Below are 21,175 nucleotides of genomic sequence, written 5' to 3' on the forward strand. Positions count from 1 at the left end.
TCTAGGTCGGGTGCTGGGTCCTCTCTCACATCTGTCACGTTGCAGGGTGGACGGGAGCTCGGGAGGGTGCCCTGTGGGGATGGCCCGGCCCCAGCAACCCTTCCCGGAGGCCAGGCCGGCTGCCCCACCCCCAGCCTGCTGGCCGCGGCAAGGATTTCAGCCACGTCTGCTACAGCTCAGCCTCCTGCAGGCCGGGGGCCGGTTCCAGGTCGTCGAGGCTGCAGTCCAGGCCGGCCAGCTTCGGGGAACGATGGGGGGGCCCTGGCGGTGAGAGTCCGGCCCCGACCTCATGCCGAGACTGTAGGGCAGGGGGCCCCAATCACCAGAAGCCCCCTCTGCCCTCCCGAGGAGGGGCGTAGGTGAGCTGAAGCACAAGGCACTCAGGACACGTGGGAGGAAGCTCTGGGGCCTGGGGTTCTCAGGTGTGGACAGCCTCCCTCACTTCTACAGGGCTGCCAGGGACGGGGTGCCTTCCCACCGTTAAGGGGGTCCCCAGCCGTCATCTGGGAGCTGCCCACAGAAAGGCCTGGGGCTGGCTCTACCCAGAGCTGGGGGTCCTTCACGTGAGCCCCTGGTGCCAAGTGCATCTGCGGCGGGTCTGTACTGAAGACCACCACCCAGGCTTTCAGGGGCAGGCCCCGTGCTTGGAGTTCCCGACTCAGACGCACTGTGTCTGGACTTTGGGGAAAGAAGGAGGGGAAGAGCCAAGCCTGGAGGGGGCAGTTCGGGGAGGGGCCCATTTCTGAGCAACGGCTGAGGGCCCAACAGGCACTCAGCTTTCATTCTGACAAATGAAAAATCTACGGAAGAGGGAAGCCCAGGCAGCCGAGGGCGCCCTTGCCGTCCCAAAGTCCCAGGGTGCAGCGCGGGGCTCTGTGGATGCGGGCAGCAGCTTGATGGGCTTCCGCGGGCTCCAGCCTCACCCTCAGATGGAGTGCAGAGCCCGGCAGCCACGAGGGCCCAGGCTCAGGGTCCCCAGCCGTGGGGTTCTGGGGCTGCACACACACGCACACCAGCCCTTGCACTGGGGAACTTCTCACTTGGCAAGTCCCGTCCAGCAGACAGTACAAGTGTCACAAGATTGTTGCCCCAGGACAGTCCAGGCGAAGGGGGACCGGTGTGCTCAGGTCACAGAGAAAGCCAGGGCGGCGTCCTTGAACTGAGGATGCGCTGGACCCAGAAGAGCATCATGTCCACAGGCAGTGAGGGGGTCACGGCGCAACAGTCAGAGGATGTGCCCGGACCACCAGGGAACCGCGGCTCATCCGAGTCTCCTGCCTTGGTGGGCGGGGCCAGACCTCCATCCAGGAGGGGCGGGGCAGCACTCAAGCATGTCGGCCGCCCGCCTGGTGGACGCAGGGAAGGCCTAGGGAGGCCCAGGCCTGGCCAGGATCCTGGGCCGTTCAGCCCACTCTCAGCCCCGCCCACAGCCAGGGCTGCCCCTGGGGAATGTTCCAGAGAGAGGGGAGTCCGACCCGGACAACCAGCGGCCCCTTCCCCCTACGCTGCTCCCAGAACGTCCAAACCCTCCACTGCATCCAAACCTGCCAGTCAGTCCCTTTAAGGACTGCAGGGCCCTGGTCTCCATCCTTCAGGCCCGAGAGAGCAAATCCTGCTCCTTACCCGCGAGAATGAGCCAGGCTTCTCAGACGAGCCCTTTCTTTGGGCAGCTAATCTGTGAGCTCTGAAACCTCGGTTTTTCCACCACAGACAGCCCCTGAGACCCTGGCCTCTACTGGCCTCCTGGGTCACGGAGTTTCTCTGGGCGGCACTCCCCAGACAGACATTCTGCGTATTCTGAGACAAAGCCTTCAAAGGTCGGGGACGGCTGAGGGCAGGCACCGCATCTGCTTCTTCCCCTGAAATTGCAACCATAATTCCAAACACATGGGGCCAACCCAGGGCTACAGACAGCTGGAAGCCAGGCCCAGTCTGGGGAGACACGGGGACGTAAGAGGCACACACGGCACACACGTGGCATCTACGAGGGTGGCCCCACACCCAGGCCAGCCCCAAGTGACCAAGGCTGCCCCCTCCCCACAGGCTGACTGCTCGGCCTCACACTCCAGACACACCTGCTGGATGCAGCCCCCAGCCACCCAGTACCAAGCCGCTTCCCACCCTGGGGCCTCGGAACAACCTGCCCCCTCCCCAGAGCCCCCCCAAGCTGGCCGGTCCCACCAGGTGCCCTCCGTCGGCACCAGGAAGCCTGCGTGGTCCCCACTCCAGGCTGGGCCCGGAGCCCTTTCCTGTGTGCCCTCCCGCCGAGCTTCTGTCTCCCGCACTAGACCCGGAGCCCCCTCGGGGCAGGGCCGGCCAGGAGCTGGGCACCGCGCAGCATTTGAGGACAGTGTGGACCTGTAACAAAGCTCAGGGGACAAGGCCAGCCTGTCCTACAGGACAGGGGGGCACCTTGTTAAAGCACGCACACACACATACACACGTGCATACGTATCTGTGCACGTGTGTCCACACACCTGTGCACATAGAGTGGGCTCGGCCTCCTGGCCTCCCTCCCGGGGCAGCGAGCGTTCTGCACCCTGAGAAGAAGGGCTGGTGGGAAAACAGGGTCGGGCACCATCTCCACGCAGGGCAGGAAGCCCTCGCCCCCCGGGGGAGTGCCATCCGAGGTGCGCAAAGGACCCAGGTCCCGCAAAGAACCCAGGTGCTCACACCCCCAGACACGGCTCAACTCCCAGCCCAAGTTCCTCTCCCTGGAGACTCCCATCTCCACACTCCCTTCTGGAAACCCCTGTGGTGGACACTGAGGCCGGCAGAGAGGTCAGCAGAGAGGACACTGAAGCTCCCCCCGCCCCCCAGGCAGCGGCCCCCACCCCCGTCTCCTCCCAGACCAGGATTAGGAGCCCCCCAGGGCTGGGGCTGCAGCCCCCACCGACCGCCTTCCAGCCGCTCTCTGCCTGTGGCCGGTGGACATTCCCGAGGGCGGGGGAGGAAGTGGAGTGTGGCCTGGGCCCTGGATGAAGCCCACCAGGCAGAGTCCAGCCTGCCCGGCAGGCGGCCCAAGGTCCTTCCCCGGACGGCGTGGTGCTCCCGCCAGAGGCGCTGGAGTCCTCGCCAGAGGGCCAGGGTGCAGATCCCGGGGCCGCGCAACGGGGACACTTGAAAGGAGATGGCCAGGCCTGGTCTGTCCTCCTGGCCTGTTGTCAGTGGCTCTGAGCACAGCCCCAGGGGGAGGGGGAGACCCCTGGGCGCAGACCCTGCCTGTTCCTCTTGCCCCCCAGCCCCCAGCCCTGCCCACTCCAGAACGGGGTGAGCCCACGGCCCACAGACAGGGGGCAGAGTACCCCCTCAGCCACCTCCCAGGACAGGGACGTCGGCGGGTCTCAGAACAGCTCTGAGCCTCGGAAGAGAGGAATCCCCCCTGCGCCGCAAGGAGAGGGGTGATTCTCAGTGTCTGCACACAGACTGTGCTCCAGAAGCACCATCAGGTAACAGCTGTAATAAACAGCCCTCACTGGCCCCCATCCTCCCCCGACTCGCCAGGAGCCCCAAAGGTCTAGTCCTGGGGGACCAGGCCCCTGCTGGGCTCCCAAGCACCCACTCCTCACCCCCACCCCAAAGCGCCCTCGGGTCTCCCAGCAGAACATTTTTGACATATTCTAAGCCGTCAGCAAAACAAGATGAAAATTCAGTAATTGCTTTTGGCAGGGAGTCCACGGGCCAGCACAGGGGCCAGAAATAACCGACGAGAGGTTTCCTGGGCCACCTGCAGCCCCGGGGCCTCTGTGTGGGCTCTGAGCCTGGGGCCGAGTGGTCCTGGCCTGACCCTGTTGCCACCGCTGCCTGCCGGCCCAGACAGTGGGGACAGGGGGGTGGAAGGACGCTGGAGGGACGCGGGGGAGCGGCCAGGACAGAGCGAGGCTGTCGCTTACACACTGCAAACCGGCAACTTCCGGAACAAGTTCCCGGTTTTCGGTCCAGCCATCCGAAAAAATGTAATGTCATACATGAGCAAGAGAAGCTGCTGCTGTGCTGCTTAGCGGCCCACAAAGAGTTGGCTGAGTCCCGGGAGAGGGTGTTGGCTGAGGCGGTTAACAGGCAGGAACGCCAGGCTGGCCGGGCGGAGCTCACCCCCAGCCCCGCCCCCTGCCCCGCCCCCTGCGGCCCGGCCAGCCCCGGCAGCAGGGGAGGGGTGTGAACCCCAGAGCGGTTAGAACCAGGGTCACTGCGCATCTGGCCTGGGCGGGGGCACCTGGGTCTGACCCTTCCCAGCACAGAGGCCAGAGCGGGGAGGAACCCACTTCACCCCGTCAGATCAGACCCGAGTCCACATCACGGGACCCAAGGAGGGGCTGACGGCCAGCACGGGGATGGACTGGTCAGCCTCACCCTGCCCTTTTTCTGTTGCCTTTGTGTGCCCCAAGCAGGAGCCACCTGTACATGTGGCGTGCATGGCTGAGACCCCGAGAAGGTCCCCAGAAGTGTCTGCTGGGGGGAGTCTGGCCAGGTCTTTGGTGAGCAGGAGACCAGAGGGGTCCAGCCAGGGCGGGGCTCTCGGCACTGGCTGACCCACATCCTGAAGAAGGCTGGCTATGCCCTCCCTCTGCCCACCCATCCGCCTGCTGTCTGTGCTGGTCCCGCCTCCTTGGGAGGGGGAGGGGGCCTCCACCCCATTCCCGTCTCTTTAACCATCACCTTGCGGGGGACACAGGGCAGCTGCTCTTGGTCTCGGACGAGGGCCCTGGAGGTGCCCGCCTCCCACTGGGCCGTTAGGCCGGGCTGTCCTTGTCTCCTCGTCCTTCTCCTCCCGAGAGGCACCTGAATGCCTCTGAGGACTATTCCCCGGTGGCCCTCTCAGGGCAGAGGGGGGAGGGTGCCTAGCTCTGAAGCACACCCACGAGCCCGCCCCTTCAGTCTCCAGGCCCCTTAATCCCCAGGTGAGGAGGGGGTTGATGGCCTGTATCAGTTAGGAGTGCGTGAGGCTGCAGCACACAGAAGACCAGCTCTCACAACAAGGCGTCCAGGCTCCACGTCACCAGAGAACGAGCTCCCGCTTCATCCCTGCCCACCGTCCTAGCCTGGGCTCCCACCTCCCGGGTGCAAGAGGGCTGCTGCGTCACCAGGCAACATGACTGAATTCCAGGCAGGAAGAAGGGGGCAGGACCCAAAACCTCGCTGATCAGGAAGGTGGCCCTCCCGGGACACTCCTGTGTACACCCTTGGCCAGAACGGACTCACGTGGGCACCCAGCTGCAGGGTGTCTGGAGGACCTGTGTGTTTAGGTAAGCACATTGCCACCCCAAACACAATTGGGGCCCTTTTAGGAAGGAGGCAGAAAGGAGTAGAGATGGCAGTGTGGCCCCCCCACCCCCCCGCAGACTGATGAGGAAATGGCTCAGGCCGCGGGACTCTGCCAAGGCCACACAGCTGGACAGAGCCGGAAAGGGAGGAAACAACGGGAAAACCTCTTTCCCCAGGGAGAAGCCTCCCTGCCCCCGGGGCCACTTGAACCCTGCCTTGTAAACACCCTCGAGCCCATGCCCAGGCTGGGAGGAAAGAGGCCAGTTCCACTCCATCCCCAGGCTCCTATAGGGAGGCCACATGGATTAAACACTCGTGCACACATGTGCACACACACACACTTGCATGTATACACACACGTACATGCATGCATGCAAATACAGATGTTCACGGTGTACGTAGAGTCGCACGCACACACAGGCACACGGGGGCACACACATACACACAGGCACGTGTACAGAGACGCCCACACGTGCATGTGCGTTATGTGCACGTACACATGCGGTGCACGTGTTTGTAGCACGTGGGCACGCATGTGTGCAGGCAGACATGCATGTACACATACGCACCAACACATATACACACTCGCACACGAGCTGCCGGCTCCCAGCCACTCCCTGCCGACGGGCTCAAGGAGCAGGCTGCCAGCCCCACGCCAGGACTCCCTCTGGCTTGCCCACCCCAGGCCCAGCCCATCCTGTCACCCTTGGCGACGTCCAGCCCACCAAAAGCCCAGACTTCCCTAACCTCAGGCATCTGGCTGCCCCGGCACCCCTGGAAGAGGCGGGAGACGGGGCAGGAAACACCCCAGATGGGACCACGGTGTTTATAAAACAGGTCACTGAATTACACAGAACAATATTTCCCTCGCCGGTGCAATTCCCTCCTGGACCAACTTCACACGGATGCCCGTGCTGGCCTCAGGCGCTACAGAGGGGTCTCGGCAGCCTGGGAGAACCACAGGGGCTGGGCCGGACGCAGCGAGGCGGCTGCTGGAACCGCGACGGAAGCCACACGCATTTTCTTGGGCACTGGGCAGAGATGCAAACGAGGGGCCACACACATCTGCCCTCACCCCGTGTCGGGCAGTGGGCAAGGCTGAGGCCTCGGGCGAGGTCCAGAGGGGCTTCTCTTCCCTTCCCTGCTCCCCGGAGGACAGAGGATACCCCCTCGGGAGGGCTCTTGATAAGTATTTGTTCAGTGAGAGACAGGAGGATCCTGGGGCCTCCAGCCCTGACCTGAAGGTCTCCACGGACCCTCCTCAGAAATGCATATCTTCCTTTGTCAAGGTCCAAGAAGGGGCCATTGAGGGGCAGGAAGGCACCGGTGACCCTGGGCAGACCACCCCCTCCCCGCCCCCCCCCTTTGCTCACAGTTCTCCCCGCCCCCCCCCCCCCACCTTCTGCCTGATGCTTTTTTGGTAAGGAGATTATAGACATGGAAATAGAGGGAAAGAAGATAAATAGCAAATGGTAAAAGAAGTTTTCTCCAGGTTATGAGATTTGTGCTTATCCACAATCTCAAAATTTAAGAAATAAAACGAACACCTTCACTTCCTCTGCCCTGATGGGAACCCCGAAGGGATGGTGTAGTTCTGACTTCAGCCACCAGGTAGCGGCCAAGACCAGTGCATCCGTCTCTGACTGGCCTCAGCCCTGGGGAGGGTGCGGGGCTTCCTCCAAGGGTTTTCTGGGTCCCAGGAGGAGGGAGAGGGACGGACACAAAGGGAGACTGCGTGCTGCGGAGGTGACCACAGAATGCCTACCTACTGGTGGGCCCTCCCAGTGATGCCCCGAAGTAGGTACTGCCATCCTCATTTGATGACTGGGAAACCGAGGTTTGGAATGGAGAAGGGCCTTGTCCACCATCACACGGCCCAGCATGGGCAGAGCCTGGGCTGGAGCTCTCGTTCCCTGACCCGTTCTGACTCATTCCACCAAGACCCAGCGGTCACCCGGCTTTATTTGCAACACTCAGGATGGCGGTACAAGGACGGGGACCCAGCCACACCCCGCAGCCAGCCAGGACGGGATGGTTTTGAGGCCCATCTGCCTGAGCTCTCTCGGCTGCCCCAGGCCTTTAGCCCACCTTCCGTGGCCGCCCCCAGGTGTGAGGCTCCGACAGCGGCGTTCTGCTGCGGAGTCGAGGACTCATCGGGGTTCCTGCCCTCCAGTGGGGGGGAGCTGGGGGCCTCCTGGGGTCCCACTGGGGCTGCCACGGGCGAGGGCTGAGCGGCTGGCCACAGGGTTTGGCCCAGGGTGTGGCTTGGGGCAGGGCCGGTGCCACTCCCAGCCCAGGGATACCCACACCCCCTGCTGGGGAGCCCACATTAGCAAGAAGAGCCTCGGAGGGGCCTGTCCCATACCAGCCAGGCCGAGAGCAGGAGGAACAACAGAAAGAGAGCTGCAGCCAGGGTCGGGGAGGGCAGCAGGTCCGAGTCCTCGGGTCCAGGGATGGCATCAGCCGCGGCATGGTGGGGGGTGGCGGGAGCGCCGGACAGCTGGGTGTCAGAGACCTTCTCACCGGGGGGCCCTGGCTGGCCCATCTGTGAGAAGGAGGTGAGGGACAGGACTTCGTCTGGGAAGGGCCCCACCACCCACCCACTGCCTGTCTCTCCCATCCCTCTCCCTCGGGAAGCCGCCCAGACACAGCAGGAGCCAGGGGCCAAGAGGTGACCCTGGGCAGTGGCTCCCTGAGCCTTGGTGTTTTCCTCCGTGAAAGGGGGATGCCGGAGACCACCCTGGGAGGATAAGGACCAGATGAGACAGCCCCTGGGCCGCTGGCCTTCCCTCCAACCTCCTCACCTTCTCCCTTGAGATGATGGGGGCTGGAAGTCAGGTTCAGCCCCACTGCCCTCCTCAAAGACCTTTTCCCCTGTGCCAAGGGGTCTGGAATGCAGCTAAGCTAGTTTCCGGGGCAGTTGGAAGCCAGCAGACTCGTCTGGAGGGACCAGAACTTCAGGAGGATCTGAATCAAGGCTACCAGCTGCTCTCTGCCCACACGGCAGCGAAGGAAGTGGGCACCAGGTTACGTCCATCTTACAGATGAGAAAAATGAGGCTCAGTAAAGGAAGTGGCTCCCGAGAAGCCCCCGAGCTTGGCAGAGAGGGTCCTGGCAGCCTGAGACCCTATCCTCAGGCTCCTCTTCCGTACAGGGACAGAGTTTGGACTAGGTCACTTAAGCTCCAATGCCCTAGATCGGCCAGCAAGGTCCAGGAGACGTGGTCTCTGCCCAGCCCCTTCCCAACCCCAACCCAGGCAGTTCTGCAGGACGTTTACCTTCCAGCCATTGGGGCTCCCATGTCCTGGAAGAGGGCTGCCCCGGAGCTGCCAGATTCCCCAGAGACAGACACCAGTGAGTGGCAGCCTGAATGGATCAACTAGAGGCCCTTTCCTCTAAAGAAACCACCCCCTCTGGGGCTTCCCCCAAGGAGTGGCTGGAGCTGGGAGGCGGGGAAGTGAGGGCCCCCGCGTGGGCGCGTCCAGGGCTTTCCCAGGCCCAGCAGAAACAGGTGCCTGAACTCCCAGACCAGCGCTTCCTGCTGCCACTAAGCTGAGACTTCTGCATGGGGCCTGGGGGAGGCTAAGGAAGAAGGGCAGGCTCTAAATTCAAGCCAGCAAGGGGTTTCCTGGCATTGGATGTGTGCCCATGCTATGCCAGGCGCAGGGTGGGCGGGAGAGGGGGGATAGTCCCACCCCACCCCCCCAGAGGCCAGGTTCCAGAGCAGCCCATCTGGGGCTGACCCGGATGAGAGTGGGCAGGAGAGAAGATAGGAGGGTTCAGAGGCCTGAGGACCACAGCAATGATCTTTGCTGAAGGAAATTATCCCTTAAGGGCAAAGATGTCCATCACATTGCTAATTTTAAAAGCAAAAAGGTGTGAAATAACCTTAATGCCCATGACAGAAGATTCATGAGCAAATCCAGGTTCGTCCACTCAAGAACCTGAAAAAGCCGGTAAGACAGGATTATGAACAAGGAGAGTCATACCAGCTTTATTCTTTTAGCCCCAAACTGAAAATAGCCTGTCCAGGAGGGAGAAATTTCCCCTTACCCTTCTTGGTTATTTTGGCTGGTCTAGTAGTTACATTGACACAAGACAGATTAACAGAAGGAAAAAAAACAAATTGAATTTCTTACATACAGAGGTCTCATAGATATGGGACCCAGAGAAATGACCAAAGCAGGCAGCTTTTATGCTTTTTAGACAAAGAAACAACAAATTTGTGAAGAACTGAAAAGACAAAGAAACTTAGGCTTGGGTAGTCATTAGCGAAGAAACTAGGCAGAGTCTGTTACACAGCCTTCTTGCCCAGAATTCCCCATCTCTGGTTATAAGGATGTCTCTACCTCCTGGTGCAGGAAGGGTATATTCCACATGGGAGATTTATTTCCTGCTTTCAGGGGGACAGAGAGGAGGGTCAGAGTGCCCTTCTTGCATCCACTGTTTCTCAAGTAACTTTAATTCAGCATAATCAATCTGCCACTTTGGCATATTTGGGGGTGGCTTGCCCTGAGCTTCGTGAAACCCAACCACCCATCAAAGGATGGAACTTAACACACACAGCAACAAAAAGAGAACAAACCACTAGAAAACACAGCACGGATGAACCTCATAGACGTACTGAGTAAAAGAAGCCAGAAAAAAGCACTTAATATATGGTTCTCTTTCTATGAAACTCTAGGAAAGATTAATCTACAGTCACAGAAAGATGATCAGTGGTTTCTTAGGGATGGGGGAGGAGTATTGACTGGGAAGGGGCACCAATATCCTTCTTGGAGGATGGAAATGTTCTATGTCTTGATTGGGGGGCCACTGGGTGATACGGTTGTCAACACTCATCAATCTACGCACTTAAAGTGGGTTCATTTTACTGTGTGTAGATTGTCCCTCAATAAAGCTGACTTTCAAGGAAAAAAAATTGGAAAAAAAAAAAGAGCCAGAAACAAGAGCAGGATTCCATTCAAGAGGTTCAATAGCAGGAAAATCTAATCCACAGCGACAGAAATCAGAGTGACGGGACCTCAGGAGGGCGGGCATGACTGGGAAGGGACACTTGGGACTTTCTGGGGGTGATCAGAAGCTTCTTTCTTGATCTGAGCCGTCATTCCTGGGTGCACACATAATTTTATTCATTGAGCTGTACCTTTAAGATGTTACTGAGCTCAGGTCTGGCTGCTCGAAGCTTGCAAGCCAATACTCAAGAAACAAGTGTTGGTAGGAAAGGAAAGGTTGCTTCATACAGAAGGCCAGCAACCTGGGGGAGAAGGCGGACTTGTGTCCAAAAGCCAACTCCCCCTGCCAATCAGAGCCTTTAAAGGGGAGTTTCAGGGGTGTGCAGGCCAAGGGAAAGGGCTACATGCAGAAACAGCACAGTCAGCTCTGACAATCATCTTGAAATTGGTCTTGCGGTGGTCTCATCAGTGTCACCTTGTTTTAAGTACAGTTTAATCTTCAGTTCCAGGGTTGGTTTGTGCCCATTTCTTTGAGGCCAATTCTTGGAATAGAGATGGAGCAGCTTATGTCATGGCTACAGTGTGGTCATCATGGAGTTAACGCTTTCCACCCAGTGGGGGTTTCAATATTGGCAAAACAGCTCAAAGGGTATGACTCAGAATATTACCCATTGCCTTTGAGGAGGAACTAAAGGTCCTTGACTTTGTTTAATGACTAAACTTTATTATTTTGTCCTGTTTGCTTTTCTTTGCTTCTGCTTTTTTTCACTTCTCTGATTAAATTTATTCTATGGATAAAGCTTTTCTACAGACAAAAGGCAGGCAGAGGACATGGAGGGGGGGGGCAGTCTGTCCTGGGAAGACCCCATGGGACCCTGCTCAGTTTTGATGTGTTACATCTCAATTTTCAAAATATGGTCATGAAGACTATGCAACATTACAGCAAGAGTCACCACTTATTGGGTGTGCCTGAGTCCAAAGACTATGCCCTTGACAGCAAGAAAATGCTTAAAACACAGTGTGAAGTGGTCACACAATCAGATACACACTCAATGGGCAAATACACAAAACAGACACATGGGGAAAAGAGAGGAAGGAAAGACACTAAGATTCCAGCAGGGTGAGGCTGTTGGCAATGGATGTGGCTTTCCCACATCTCTGTTTTCTCTATTCTAATATACGTGGTTATATTTTGATGATTATAAAAGAGAACTATAACAACTTTTTAAAACACTTGGCTATTTTGATAGCTAAAATTTGGAAATAACCCAAACGTTCAACAACAAAGAATTGGTTGTACAATACACGTGGTGCATCCATTCAGCAGAATAGGGTCTGATTCAGCCCCTGCATCTGAAAAAGTCCAAAGGGAGAGCTGGAACTAGGAATTCAGTTTTGTTGTTTTTGTCGTGTGGTGTGTGTGTGGTTTGCGTTTTTGTTTGTTTGGTTGGTTGGGTTTTTTGTTGGTGGCGGTGGTGGTTTTTTTGTTTTGTCTTTTTTTGTTTTAAGAATGGGCTTCCAGGGAATTTTCAGGTTCTGCTTTTCTTATTTTTAAATGCTATCTTATTACCTGGCTGATTCGCTACAAGCCCAGGTCACTTCTGCAATCAGAAATGGGGACAATACAAGTCTCGCCCACTGGAATCGCCACCCCCTCCTCCCTCTGCCTTCACTCCACACACCCTCGGCTGCGGCTGTCCCGGATACTCGCGAGCCTGATTTCACCGCGTCAAGGGGACAGCGGTAACTCCGAGTCGATGTGGCGGGGAGGGAGGGCGTCGAGCGCAAGGCGGAGCACACGGCCTTCCTCTCCACAAGTGTTCGCTGTGTGACCTCTGCGCGTCACGGCCGCTCTCTGGGCTTCAGCTTCCTCCTGCCTATAGCAACTGGGCCCCGGGGTGGGACGCAGTCTGCGCCCCGGGGCTGGTACCCAGCTTGGACCCAGACGCGAACACAGACGAATGGGGAAGGGCTCTGCCTCCAGGCCCTGCACGACTTTCAAGCGGCTCCCTCCGCGCGGGTTCCCATCCGCTAAGCGAGCCCCGGGGCCTCCAGGGGCGCACGAGGGGCTTGCCGCGTCCAGGCAAAACCCTGCCGCCCCTTCGGGGTTCCTCCGCCCTACACCCGAGTCGGCTCCAGGGGAAAGCCCGGCCGCCCCACCCAAGCGCCGCACCCCGCATCCTCAGCATCCGCACCACTCGTGGCCGCCTCATTGGCCGGCGCCCGCTCTGCAGGGCCGCCCCGCAGCCAATCGCGGTCGTGGGGGCGGGGCTGCGGGCTCAGCCGGATGCTCCCAGCAGCTGCGGCCGGACGCGCCTCTGGCCGGAGCTGACCCGGCCCCTCGGCGGCGCACCCTGACAGGAGAAGCCAGCCATGCAGGAGCCGCTGCTGGGAGCCGAGGCCCCGGACTATGACACCTTCCCCGAGAAGCCACCCCCGTCACCAGGGGAGAGGACGCGGGTCGGGTGAGAGCCTCTAGGCATAAGGTCTGCGGGTGGAGGCTAGGGATGGCCCTGGTACCCTCCAGTGGGCAGCTGGCTCCCATCTTGGGCCTCCACTGACTGTCGGTGAGTGGCCACCAAGGGGCCATCTGGTTCCCTCCTGCCCCAGACACATTAGTCCTATTTAAGGAGCCGGTCCTCCTGAGTACTGGGCCCAGCCCCCAATTGGCAGAGACAGGGCGACTGAGACCCAGAGAGGGTGAGGGGCTTGCCTAAAGTCACACAGCAAGCCTTGGATGGTAAAGCTGGGGGCAGACACCCAGCCTCCTCTTGTGGGAACAGTGCTCTGCACCTGCGTCTCAGCCACAGCGGTGGGCTGCGGGGGCTGTCCTCATGCCCTGGGGGTTTCCCAAGGGAGCTGGTGCTCAGGCCTGGGAGGTACCAGTCTGACCAGCTCTTGACCCAGCCGTCCCCAGCACTGCCCTCTGAGCGGGTAGCCACCGTGCTCAGGACAGGCAGCAGTTAGGCGAGGAGGGACTCAGAGATTCTGACTGCTCTGCACCCCCCACGCACCAGGGCCCTGCAGAACAAGAGGGTGTTCCTAGCTACCTTCGCTGCTGTGCTGGGCAATTTCAGCTTCGGGTATGCCCTGGTCTACACGTCCCCTGTCATCCCAGCCCTGGAGCACTCCTTGGATCCAAACCTGAGTCTGACCAAAACCCAGGCATCCTGGTTTGGGGTAAGAGCCACGCTCTGAGCTGGAGAGGAGCAGGGCAGGGCAGGGGGGGCAGGGACACACTGAGCTCTGTCCCAAGCTAGGAACCCCCCAAAGGTCAGCCTTGGGACCCCCTCCAGGGCCCTGGTCTGCCCCCTCCCCCACCCACTCCAGGCTGGGGTGGGCCGGTGGGGGGGTGGGGGTGGAGTGAAGCCAGATAATGGCTCTGAAATAAAAGGAGGAAGTGAAAGCTGATGGAGAAGGCGCGGGAAGGAGCAGCTGGGGAGGTGTCCCTTAAGGTCTCCACCCAGTGGGGCTGAGGGTTCCCCAGATCCCCCCACCCAGAGCTGGGCTGTCACAGCAGAAAGGACACCTCCCTGGACGAGGGGTGGCAAGAGAATCAGCTACTAATGGAAAGAGCACTGCTGGGGCACGGGGGGTCCCAGGATAGATGGTGGGCATGTAAGTAGGAAGAGCACAGGCCCCAAGAGTCCCAAGATTCTAGAATAGCAATCTTAGTGGCCTCAGATTTACAACCACAACACATTAGCTAAGATAATAATACCCAACGCAGACTGCGCACCTAGTATGTGCCGGGCCTGTGCTAGGCACTTGCCATGAGAGCCGGTTCACTCCAGGGCCAACCCTATGAGATGGGTGCTACCGCTCTCCCCATAATGCAGCTGAAGAAACTGAGGCTCAGACAGGCTGAGCACCATGCCCAGGTCACTGACCAGATCCAACCTGGTACAGTCGACAGGGAATCTGAGAACCCCCAAATCTTAAAATCTCAAGGGCTTCAAGTCACAGAGTTCTCCTGCCTGCTCTATTACAGTGCTAGACATTTAAACATCAGGCTGGACAGAACCACTGCAGACAGCTGTTGTGGCATCCCTAACAAACAGCTGTCCACATGCTGCTTGTACCCCTCTGGAGACAGGAGGCTCACTACCATCCAGGGCCCTAGTCCTGCAGCCCAGGCTCCTGGGACAGCCTGGGAAAGCAGCTGTCTCTAGGCTCTGACGGGGCCCTGCACCCTTTCCCTGCAGTCCGTGTTCACCTTGGGTGCGGCGGCCGGGGGCCTCAGTGCCATGGTGCTCAACGACCTCCTGGGCCGGAAGCTCAGCATCATGTTCTCGGCTGTACCCTCGGCAGCGGGCTATGCGCTCATGGCGGGTGCCCATGGCCTCTGGATGTTGCTCCTGGGGAGGACGCTGACGGGCTTCGCTGGGGGACTCACAGCTGCCTGCATCCCGGTAAGGCCAGGACTGCCCACCCCGGTCCTCTCACTGCCTCGGTATTTGCACTGACCACCATCAGCTGAGGCCTCCTGGCCTCGGAGCCCCCTGGTCAACGGGGATATGTTTGCCAGGGAGCCTCAGTTCAGCCCCACCAGGGCAGCTAGTTTGGGGGGAACCTGACACCAGTCCCAAGCCGCCCCCAACTCTGGACTCCCCAAACTTCCTGTCCTGAGTCCCGACAGACACATTGCTCAATCAGAGAAAATCCACATTGAGCAACGCAATGGGAAAGGGAAGGGAAGTCCCTGCCCTGCACCCTTCCTGGGACCCCCCTCGTCTTACCCACCACTCCACACACCCACTCGGGGGCCGGGCAAGCCCGGCATGGGACAAAGACCCCTGGGAGGAGCAGAGGCCAGAGTCTGGGTGCCCTCGGGCCTCCCAGTTCCCAGCCTCACGTCCCCATGTCAGAGCTGAGTGCTTCTGCCCACTTGACAGGGCAACTGAGGCCCGAGGGAGGTCATGCCGTGAGTCATGATTGGGACGAGAACCCCTCCGGAAGCCCCCACTCCCTGCTCCCCAAGGCTCACCGGGCCACCTCTGCCACCTCAGCCGGGCCCAGGCACCTGTGTTCTCAGCAGCGGCCGGGGGTGGGGATGTGTCTTGCAGGTGTACGTGTCTGAGATCGCTCCCGCAGGCGTCCGTGGGGCCCTGGGCGCCACACCGCAGCTCATGGCAGTGTTCGGATCGCTGTCCCTCTACGCCCTGGGCAAGTATCATCCAGACGCGCACTGGGCACCTCCCCCGTGTGAAGGCTGGCGGGTGATGGGGTGCCGCCGAGCAGCCGGGGGTGGAAAGGGGTCAATGTGCCCCCAGACGAATTCCATGCTGGGAGCCCAGAGGCATGGCTGCCGTCATGCTGTGTGCCTCCAGGCAATTCCCTGTGCCTCTCTGGTCACGAGGTCCCACCCCTAACTGGGCAATGAGGGCTTCTCTTGGGCTGGCAGTCTTTAAACTGTCTCTTAACAGCAGAATGTTTTCTGTCAAATAGTCTTAGGTGGGAAGACCACAGAGAAAAGTGATTAGAGTGCAGCCAGCTGAGGAGGGGTGGGGGTTTGGTGGTAGAGGCCCCAGGACCTTGCTGCTCAGGCTACTCCTCCATCACCTTGCCGTGGCCCTTGAGACCCTCCAAGGACCTGGGCCCTGTGCCAGGGGCCAGGCAATCCCTGTGGCCCCTCTTGATCTAGACCACAGAGGCCTGGAGCAACCAGGGTAGGCTTCCTGTAGGAGGTGGCCCTGGGACTCACGCTTGAGGGCAAATGAGGCTGCTCAGAGGCCCCGGTGGGAAGGGTTCTGTGTCCAGCCCAGCCCCAGCTCCTCACCCGCTCCTTGTGCCCAGGCCTGCTGCTGCCGTGGCGCTGGCTGGCCGTGGCCGGGGAGGGGCCTGTGCTCGTCATGATCGTGCTGCTCAGCTTCATGCCCAACTCACCTCGCTTCCTGCTCTCGAGGGGCAGGGACTCGGAGGCGCTGCAGGCACTGGCCTGGCTGCGAGGGGCTGACGCTGACATCCGCTGGGAGTTCGAGCAGATCCAGGACAACGTCCGGAGACAGGTATGGGAGGGGTGGGCGCCTGCAGCACTGTGGGGCTGTGGCCATTCACTAGGCCGTCATGAGCCTCAGTTGCTTTTCCTGGAGAACAGGGACAAGAGCAGTTCCCACCTCTAGGAACAAGGGGTGGGGGGTGGGATATCGTGGCCCCTGGCCCAGGGCGCAGGTGCCGTGCGGTGGACGCCTGGGGACCCAGCGATATTGACAAGCAGGAATCTGCCTTGGCCCACCCACTGATCCAAGAGCCTGGGTCCACGCAGGGGTCCCCGGGCCTGTCCCCAGAGCCAGGGTTGCCTCAGTGCTGGGGATCTTTCCTGGAGGAGGGAAGAGGGGAGTCTCCTACCTAGCCCCATGCAGCCCAGGGCAGGTTGCTGCCAGCCGGAAGGGCGGGCGCAGCCCCCTCAGCGGCAGCCTCGTGTCTCCAGAGCAGCCACCTGTCGTGGGCCGAGGCCCGGGACCCCCACATGTACCGCCCCATCGTCATCGCCTTGCTGATGCGCTTCCTGCAGCAACTGACGGGCATTACGCCCATCCTCGTCTACCTGCAGTCCATCTTCGACAGCACCGCCGTCCTGCTGGTAAGAGCCCGGCCCCACGCCACCCGCTCTGCCCCCAGATCCGGGGAGGGCATCCCTGCGGAGCATCTGCTCTGTGCCAGGGTCTGGGTGCACGCACACGCGCAGACGCCAGTGTCTCTTAACTGTTTCTGGGCCAACCACCTGTTCTCAGAGGAATGTTTGTAAACAAAGCTTGCATGTTTTAAGATAGGCAGAATTACAAGGGAAACCAGTTTTACAGAAGCACAGACCCCCTGGGAGCCACAGATCCCGGTTTCAGAGCATCTGCCACCCGCTGAGGCAGTCACCGCCCCTCCAAACCTCAGCTTCCTCCTCTGCGAAGCCAGCATGGCTTCGTCCGCCCGTCCTGAGGCTCAGAGGGAGATGAGGTCTGAATATTAGCGACAGCACGGCTCCACAAGTTGTCGTTATGCCTGGATCCGGTGCCAGCCCTGCGCTTAGTGGTGGGCACCGCAGTTGTGCCCCTGCCCGCGAGGGCCCCGCGGGCCGGGCTGGGTGACCAGCGAAACCGCCTGGCACAAAGCAGCTGAGCCTGGGGCCTGACCGTGCAGAGCCTTGGCGGGGGCGGGGGGAGAGGAACAGCAGGCTGGGGTCCCTCAGCCCCGGGGGCTCCCTCCTTGCAGCCCCCTGAGGATGACGCAGCCATCGTGGGAGCTGTGCGGCTCCTGTCCGTGCTGATCGCCGCCCTCACCATGGACCTGGCCGGCCGCAAGGCTCTGCTCTTCGTCTCAGGTGAGCACAGGCCGCTCACCGGCACTCATTCACTCCTGCAGCAGCTGCCACGTGTCTTGCCAGCCCTCGCGGTGGGAGCGCCAGGGGGCCTGGGTCAGACCTGCCCTGGTGGCCTCCGTCTCCCCAGCGTCTCCCCAGCAACCGGCGAGGGCCCAGGCATCCAGAAAGGTCTGCTGGGGCTCATGGGAGCAAACGAGCTGACGGTGAGACACACGCTGGGTGTGACGGGAGCCCAAACGCGGGCTGGGGGGGAGCTGGCTGCCCTTCAGGAAGAAGCCTCCAGTCACAGGCGGCCTGAAGGGGACTGGGCCACACAGGGTACAGGGCGCTGAGGGGTGCTGGCTCAGACGGTCCCGGCCCCCCGAGGGCCACCTGTCTGTCCACAGCGGCCAGCATGTTTGCTGCCAACCTGACACTGGGGCTGTACGTCCATTTCGGTCCAAAGCCTCTGACCCCCAACGGCACCATGGGCCTGGAGAGTGTGCCCCCGGCGGGCACAGAGCAGCCCCTGGCCACGCCCACCAGCTACCTCACCCTGGTGCCCCTGCTGGCCACCATGCTCTTCATCATGGGTAGGTGTGGCCGTGCTCTACGGGGTCTGGGGACAGGGCTGTCTTGGGTGTGAGGTGCGGGGACGCGCCGGTGTCGTGGGCTGTGTCACTGCTGTCCTGGAGGTTGGGGAGCGGTCTCTCAGCAGCTCCAGGGAGACACCAGAGGCCTTCTTCCCCAGCCGCCCCCCACCACCCCACAAATGGGCTCTGAGCCCGCCCCTCCCTGCTTCCGGCAGGCTACGCCATGGGCTGGGGGCCCATCACCTGGCTCCTCATGTCCGAGATCCTGCCCCTGCGGGCCCGCGGCGTGGCCTCGGGGCTCTGTGTGCTGGTCAGCTGGCTCACCGCCTTTGCCCTCACCAAGTCCTTCCTGCTGGTGGTGGTGAGTGCTCCGCCCCCGGGGACCTGGGGCCTCTCTGGCCGGTGCCGAGGGCTGTGCTGAGGCTCCTCCGCGTGTCCCCTCAGCCTTAGCGCACACCCGCTTCACGCCGAGGCCAAGGGCCGTCAAGTGACATTCATTTCAGCAAACAGACTTGGCTCAGGGAACTGTTGGGAGAAGTCAGGTGACTGACCTCCCAGGCCAGGGTGGGACCCAAGCCCAGAGAGCCACACCCGCCTGCCCTGCCTGTCACCCTCCGGGGTATCTGGGCCTTCTGTCTGGGTGGGCAGTTTGGGTCTCTCCACCGAGTGCTTCCCCATCCTGGCTTCACCCAGCCTCTTGGTTCAAACCCCCAGCAGGCCCTGAAGCCAACCACAACCTCCGAGTTCCAGTTCCCGACTCCCAAGTGGGAGAATCTGATGGGGACAGCTTGGATGGGGCCTAGCCTGGTGCAGTCAGTGGGTCAGGGCAGGGTTGGGGGCGCCCAGAGCAGGTCAGCCACGCTGTGGGGGCAGGCCTGCTGCAAGCAGGCGTGGGACAGCTGAAAATGAGAGGTGGGCACTGGGACCAAGGAGAGAGGCCGGTGTCTGGGGCAGAGTGGGCTCCGGCTGGGAGAAGTCCGTCCTGGGCCCAGCACAGAGGAAGGCTGCCTGCACCCCTCAGGGACTCGAATGCCCTGCTGAGGCACTTGGATTTCACGCTGGGGACACTGGGGAACCCGGGGGTGGTCCAAGCAGGGGAACGAGATGAAGGCCTGCCCCCCAGGCTGGCTACTGCTCGCAGGGCCACGAAGCTGGTGCTGGGGTGGAAGGACCTTTAGGGTTCCCCTGTGACCCGGAGCCCCTCTTCTCCCCCAGAACGCCTTCGGCCTGCAGGTGCCTTTCTTCTTCTTTGCCGCCGTGTGCTCCGTGAACCTGGCCTTCACCGGCTGCTGTGTGCCTGAGACCAAGGGCCGGTCGCTGGAGCAGATCGAGGCCTTCTTCCGCAACGGGAGGAGATCCTTCCTACGCTAGGGCGGGGCCCCCGCCGTTGAGGGCCAAAACGCTGGGCGGTGGAGCTGTCGGGGCCCCAAACCTGCACTCCGCGTCCAGGAGGCAGTGGCAACCGCCGCCAGCCAGGCACAGGAGGACCGGCCAGAGGCCTCACGGCACGGCACACGCACCGGCTCTGGGCAGGCAGCGCCCCGTCCAGCCTCGGTCCTGGCTCAGGTGGCCCCACTGTCACCCACTCATCGGCCAGACCCACCGACGGAGGAGGCAGCCACACGGCCCCAGGGCCAAGGCCTTGTTGGGCGACCTCGGGCCTAGCGCTCACTCACGCGTGGAGGGCCACGCCGAGGACACACAGGGCTGCTGGCGGTGGAGCGGCTCCGCACAGGGACGTCGGCCCTCCTCCTGCTCTGATCACTTGGCGGCCATTGAGCCTCTTGGCTTTGGGGACCAAGACAGGAAACTGGGCCTGTGAGGCCTATGGACACCGCAGGGACCGTCCTGGACCCCCAAAGGCCAGGACCCAGCGTGGACACTCCCTCCTACACCCACCCGCCTTCTGGGAACAGGAAGCGCTCAAGTTCAAGCCATGTTCACCCTATTTATACAAATAAATCGGGCCACGGTCCAGGAGAGGAAAGAGTGGGGCTTACTCCAGGTGGGGGAGCCCCCCAGCAGCCAGGCTGGACCCAAATTCTCAGCCGAGGTCGCCAGGGCCTGCTGCCCCAGGCCGCCTCTCTATGGACACCCCAAGCTGCCCACAGCCAGGCAGAAGGAAGAGGCGAGGGCCGTGGGCCCCCCAGCCGTGGGGTTCCAGCCCCTCCTAGCTGTGTGAGCTCGGCCAAGCCACCGTCCTTGTCTGAGATGCTGGGAGCAGGCCGGCACAGGGCCAGCAGCATAGGGGACCTCGATACCGTGGCAGTTACTCCCGGGGCTGGCCCCTGCCGAGCCGGTGTAGGGTCGGGGCACCCCTACCGCTTACTTAGTGCCCCGGAGGGAGACGGTAACAGGCGGACCGCGCGAGCCACCATACAAACCACTACCAGGCTTTATTGCTCAAAATGCAAGCCAAACACTGAGAGTAAACAAGGACCACGAGAGGACAGAGCCCAGGGCCGCAGAGGTGGGAGAGGGGCCTGGCGGCCCCGCCCTTCCACCACCGGCAAGGTGGGACCCGCCCCCCGACTGGGAGACAGGATCGCAGCTCCAGGGCTGCTCGGCTACACTCATTCGGAACCTCTGCAAATGACCTGCCCACTCTGGCCTGTGACCGAGGGGTTGGAGGGCCCACCCAACTTCCTCACGGGGCAGAAGCGCAAGCTTCCTCAACACACAGCCAGCCCTTCTCCTGCAGCAAGAAGACCCCCATCAGCAAGGCCCCAGAGGCAGGGGTAGGAGTGACCCCAGAGTCCCACTTCCTGGGTAAGAATAAGCCAAGAGGGGCAGGCAGGGCCCTTGCTCCTCCTGGGAGGTAGACAGGTCTCATTCAGGGCACACACAGGAGACACACACACACACACACCACACACACACACCACACACACCACACCACACACACACACCACACACACACACACACACAACCCTGCTGGCCTGGAGAGACCGACAGCCCACTGAACCCAGCGCTGGCCTGAGGAAATTGGTCCCGGAGGACCCCTGAAGGCACGTGTCGGGCTCCCTGGAGAGCGGCTGGGGGACGCTGCTGAGCCCAGGACAGTGCCTGC

General features: G+C 61.2%; 1 protein-coding gene across 4 annotated transcripts; it reads left to right on the top strand.

The window, feature by feature from the left end:
- Positions 1-12,520: 12,520 nt before the first annotated feature.
- SLC2A6 (solute carrier family 2 member 6) lies at positions 12,521-20,085 on the top strand. 4 transcript variants are annotated; one of them, XM_007194407.2, is made up of 10 exons: positions 12,521-12,682; positions 13,235-13,397; positions 14,423-14,629; positions 15,284-15,383; positions 16,014-16,225; positions 16,653-16,800; positions 17,574-17,735; positions 17,919-18,104; positions 18,320-18,465; positions 19,320-20,085. In XM_007194407.2, exons 1-10 carry the CDS (start codon positions 12,591-12,593, stop codon positions 19,473-19,475), a joined length of 1,572 nt encoding a protein of 523 aa, XP_007194469.1. In that variant the 5' UTR covers positions 12,521-12,590; the 3' UTR covers positions 19,476-20,085. The 4 variants fall into 4 exon arrangements, with proteins under 4 accessions (XP_007194469.1, XP_007194471.1, XP_007194470.1 ...); XM_007194408.3 differs by lacking the exon at positions 17,574-17,735 and adding an exon at positions 17,424-17,532 and having other exon boundaries at positions 12,523-12,682; positions 16,648-16,800; XM_007194409.2 differs by lacking the exon at positions 18,320-18,465.
- Positions 20,086-21,175: the final 1,090 nt, after the last annotated feature.

This window comes from Balaenoptera acutorostrata, chromosome 6 (assembly GCF_949987535.1).
Source record: "Balaenoptera acutorostrata chromosome 6, mBalAcu1.1, whole genome shotgun sequence".
Classification (NCBI taxonomy): Eukaryota; Metazoa; Chordata; class Mammalia; order Artiodactyla; family Balaenopteridae; genus Balaenoptera; species Balaenoptera acutorostrata.

Excerpts from the sequence above, each read along its gene's own strand:
- SLC2A6 (XM_007194407.2), top strand. The coding sequence starts at position 12,591 with ATGCAGGAGCCGCTGCTGGGAGCCGAGGCCCCGGACTATGACACCTTC. Across the intron at positions 14,630-15,283 it reads TCACAGCTGCCTGCATCCCG|GTGTACGTGTCTGAGATCGC; the intron begins GTAAGGCCAGGA and ends TGTGTCTTGCAG. Across the intron at positions 16,226-16,652 it reads AGGACAACGTCCGGAGACAG|CCACCTGTCGTGGGCCGAGG; the intron begins GTATGGGAGGGG and ends TCTCCAGAGCAG.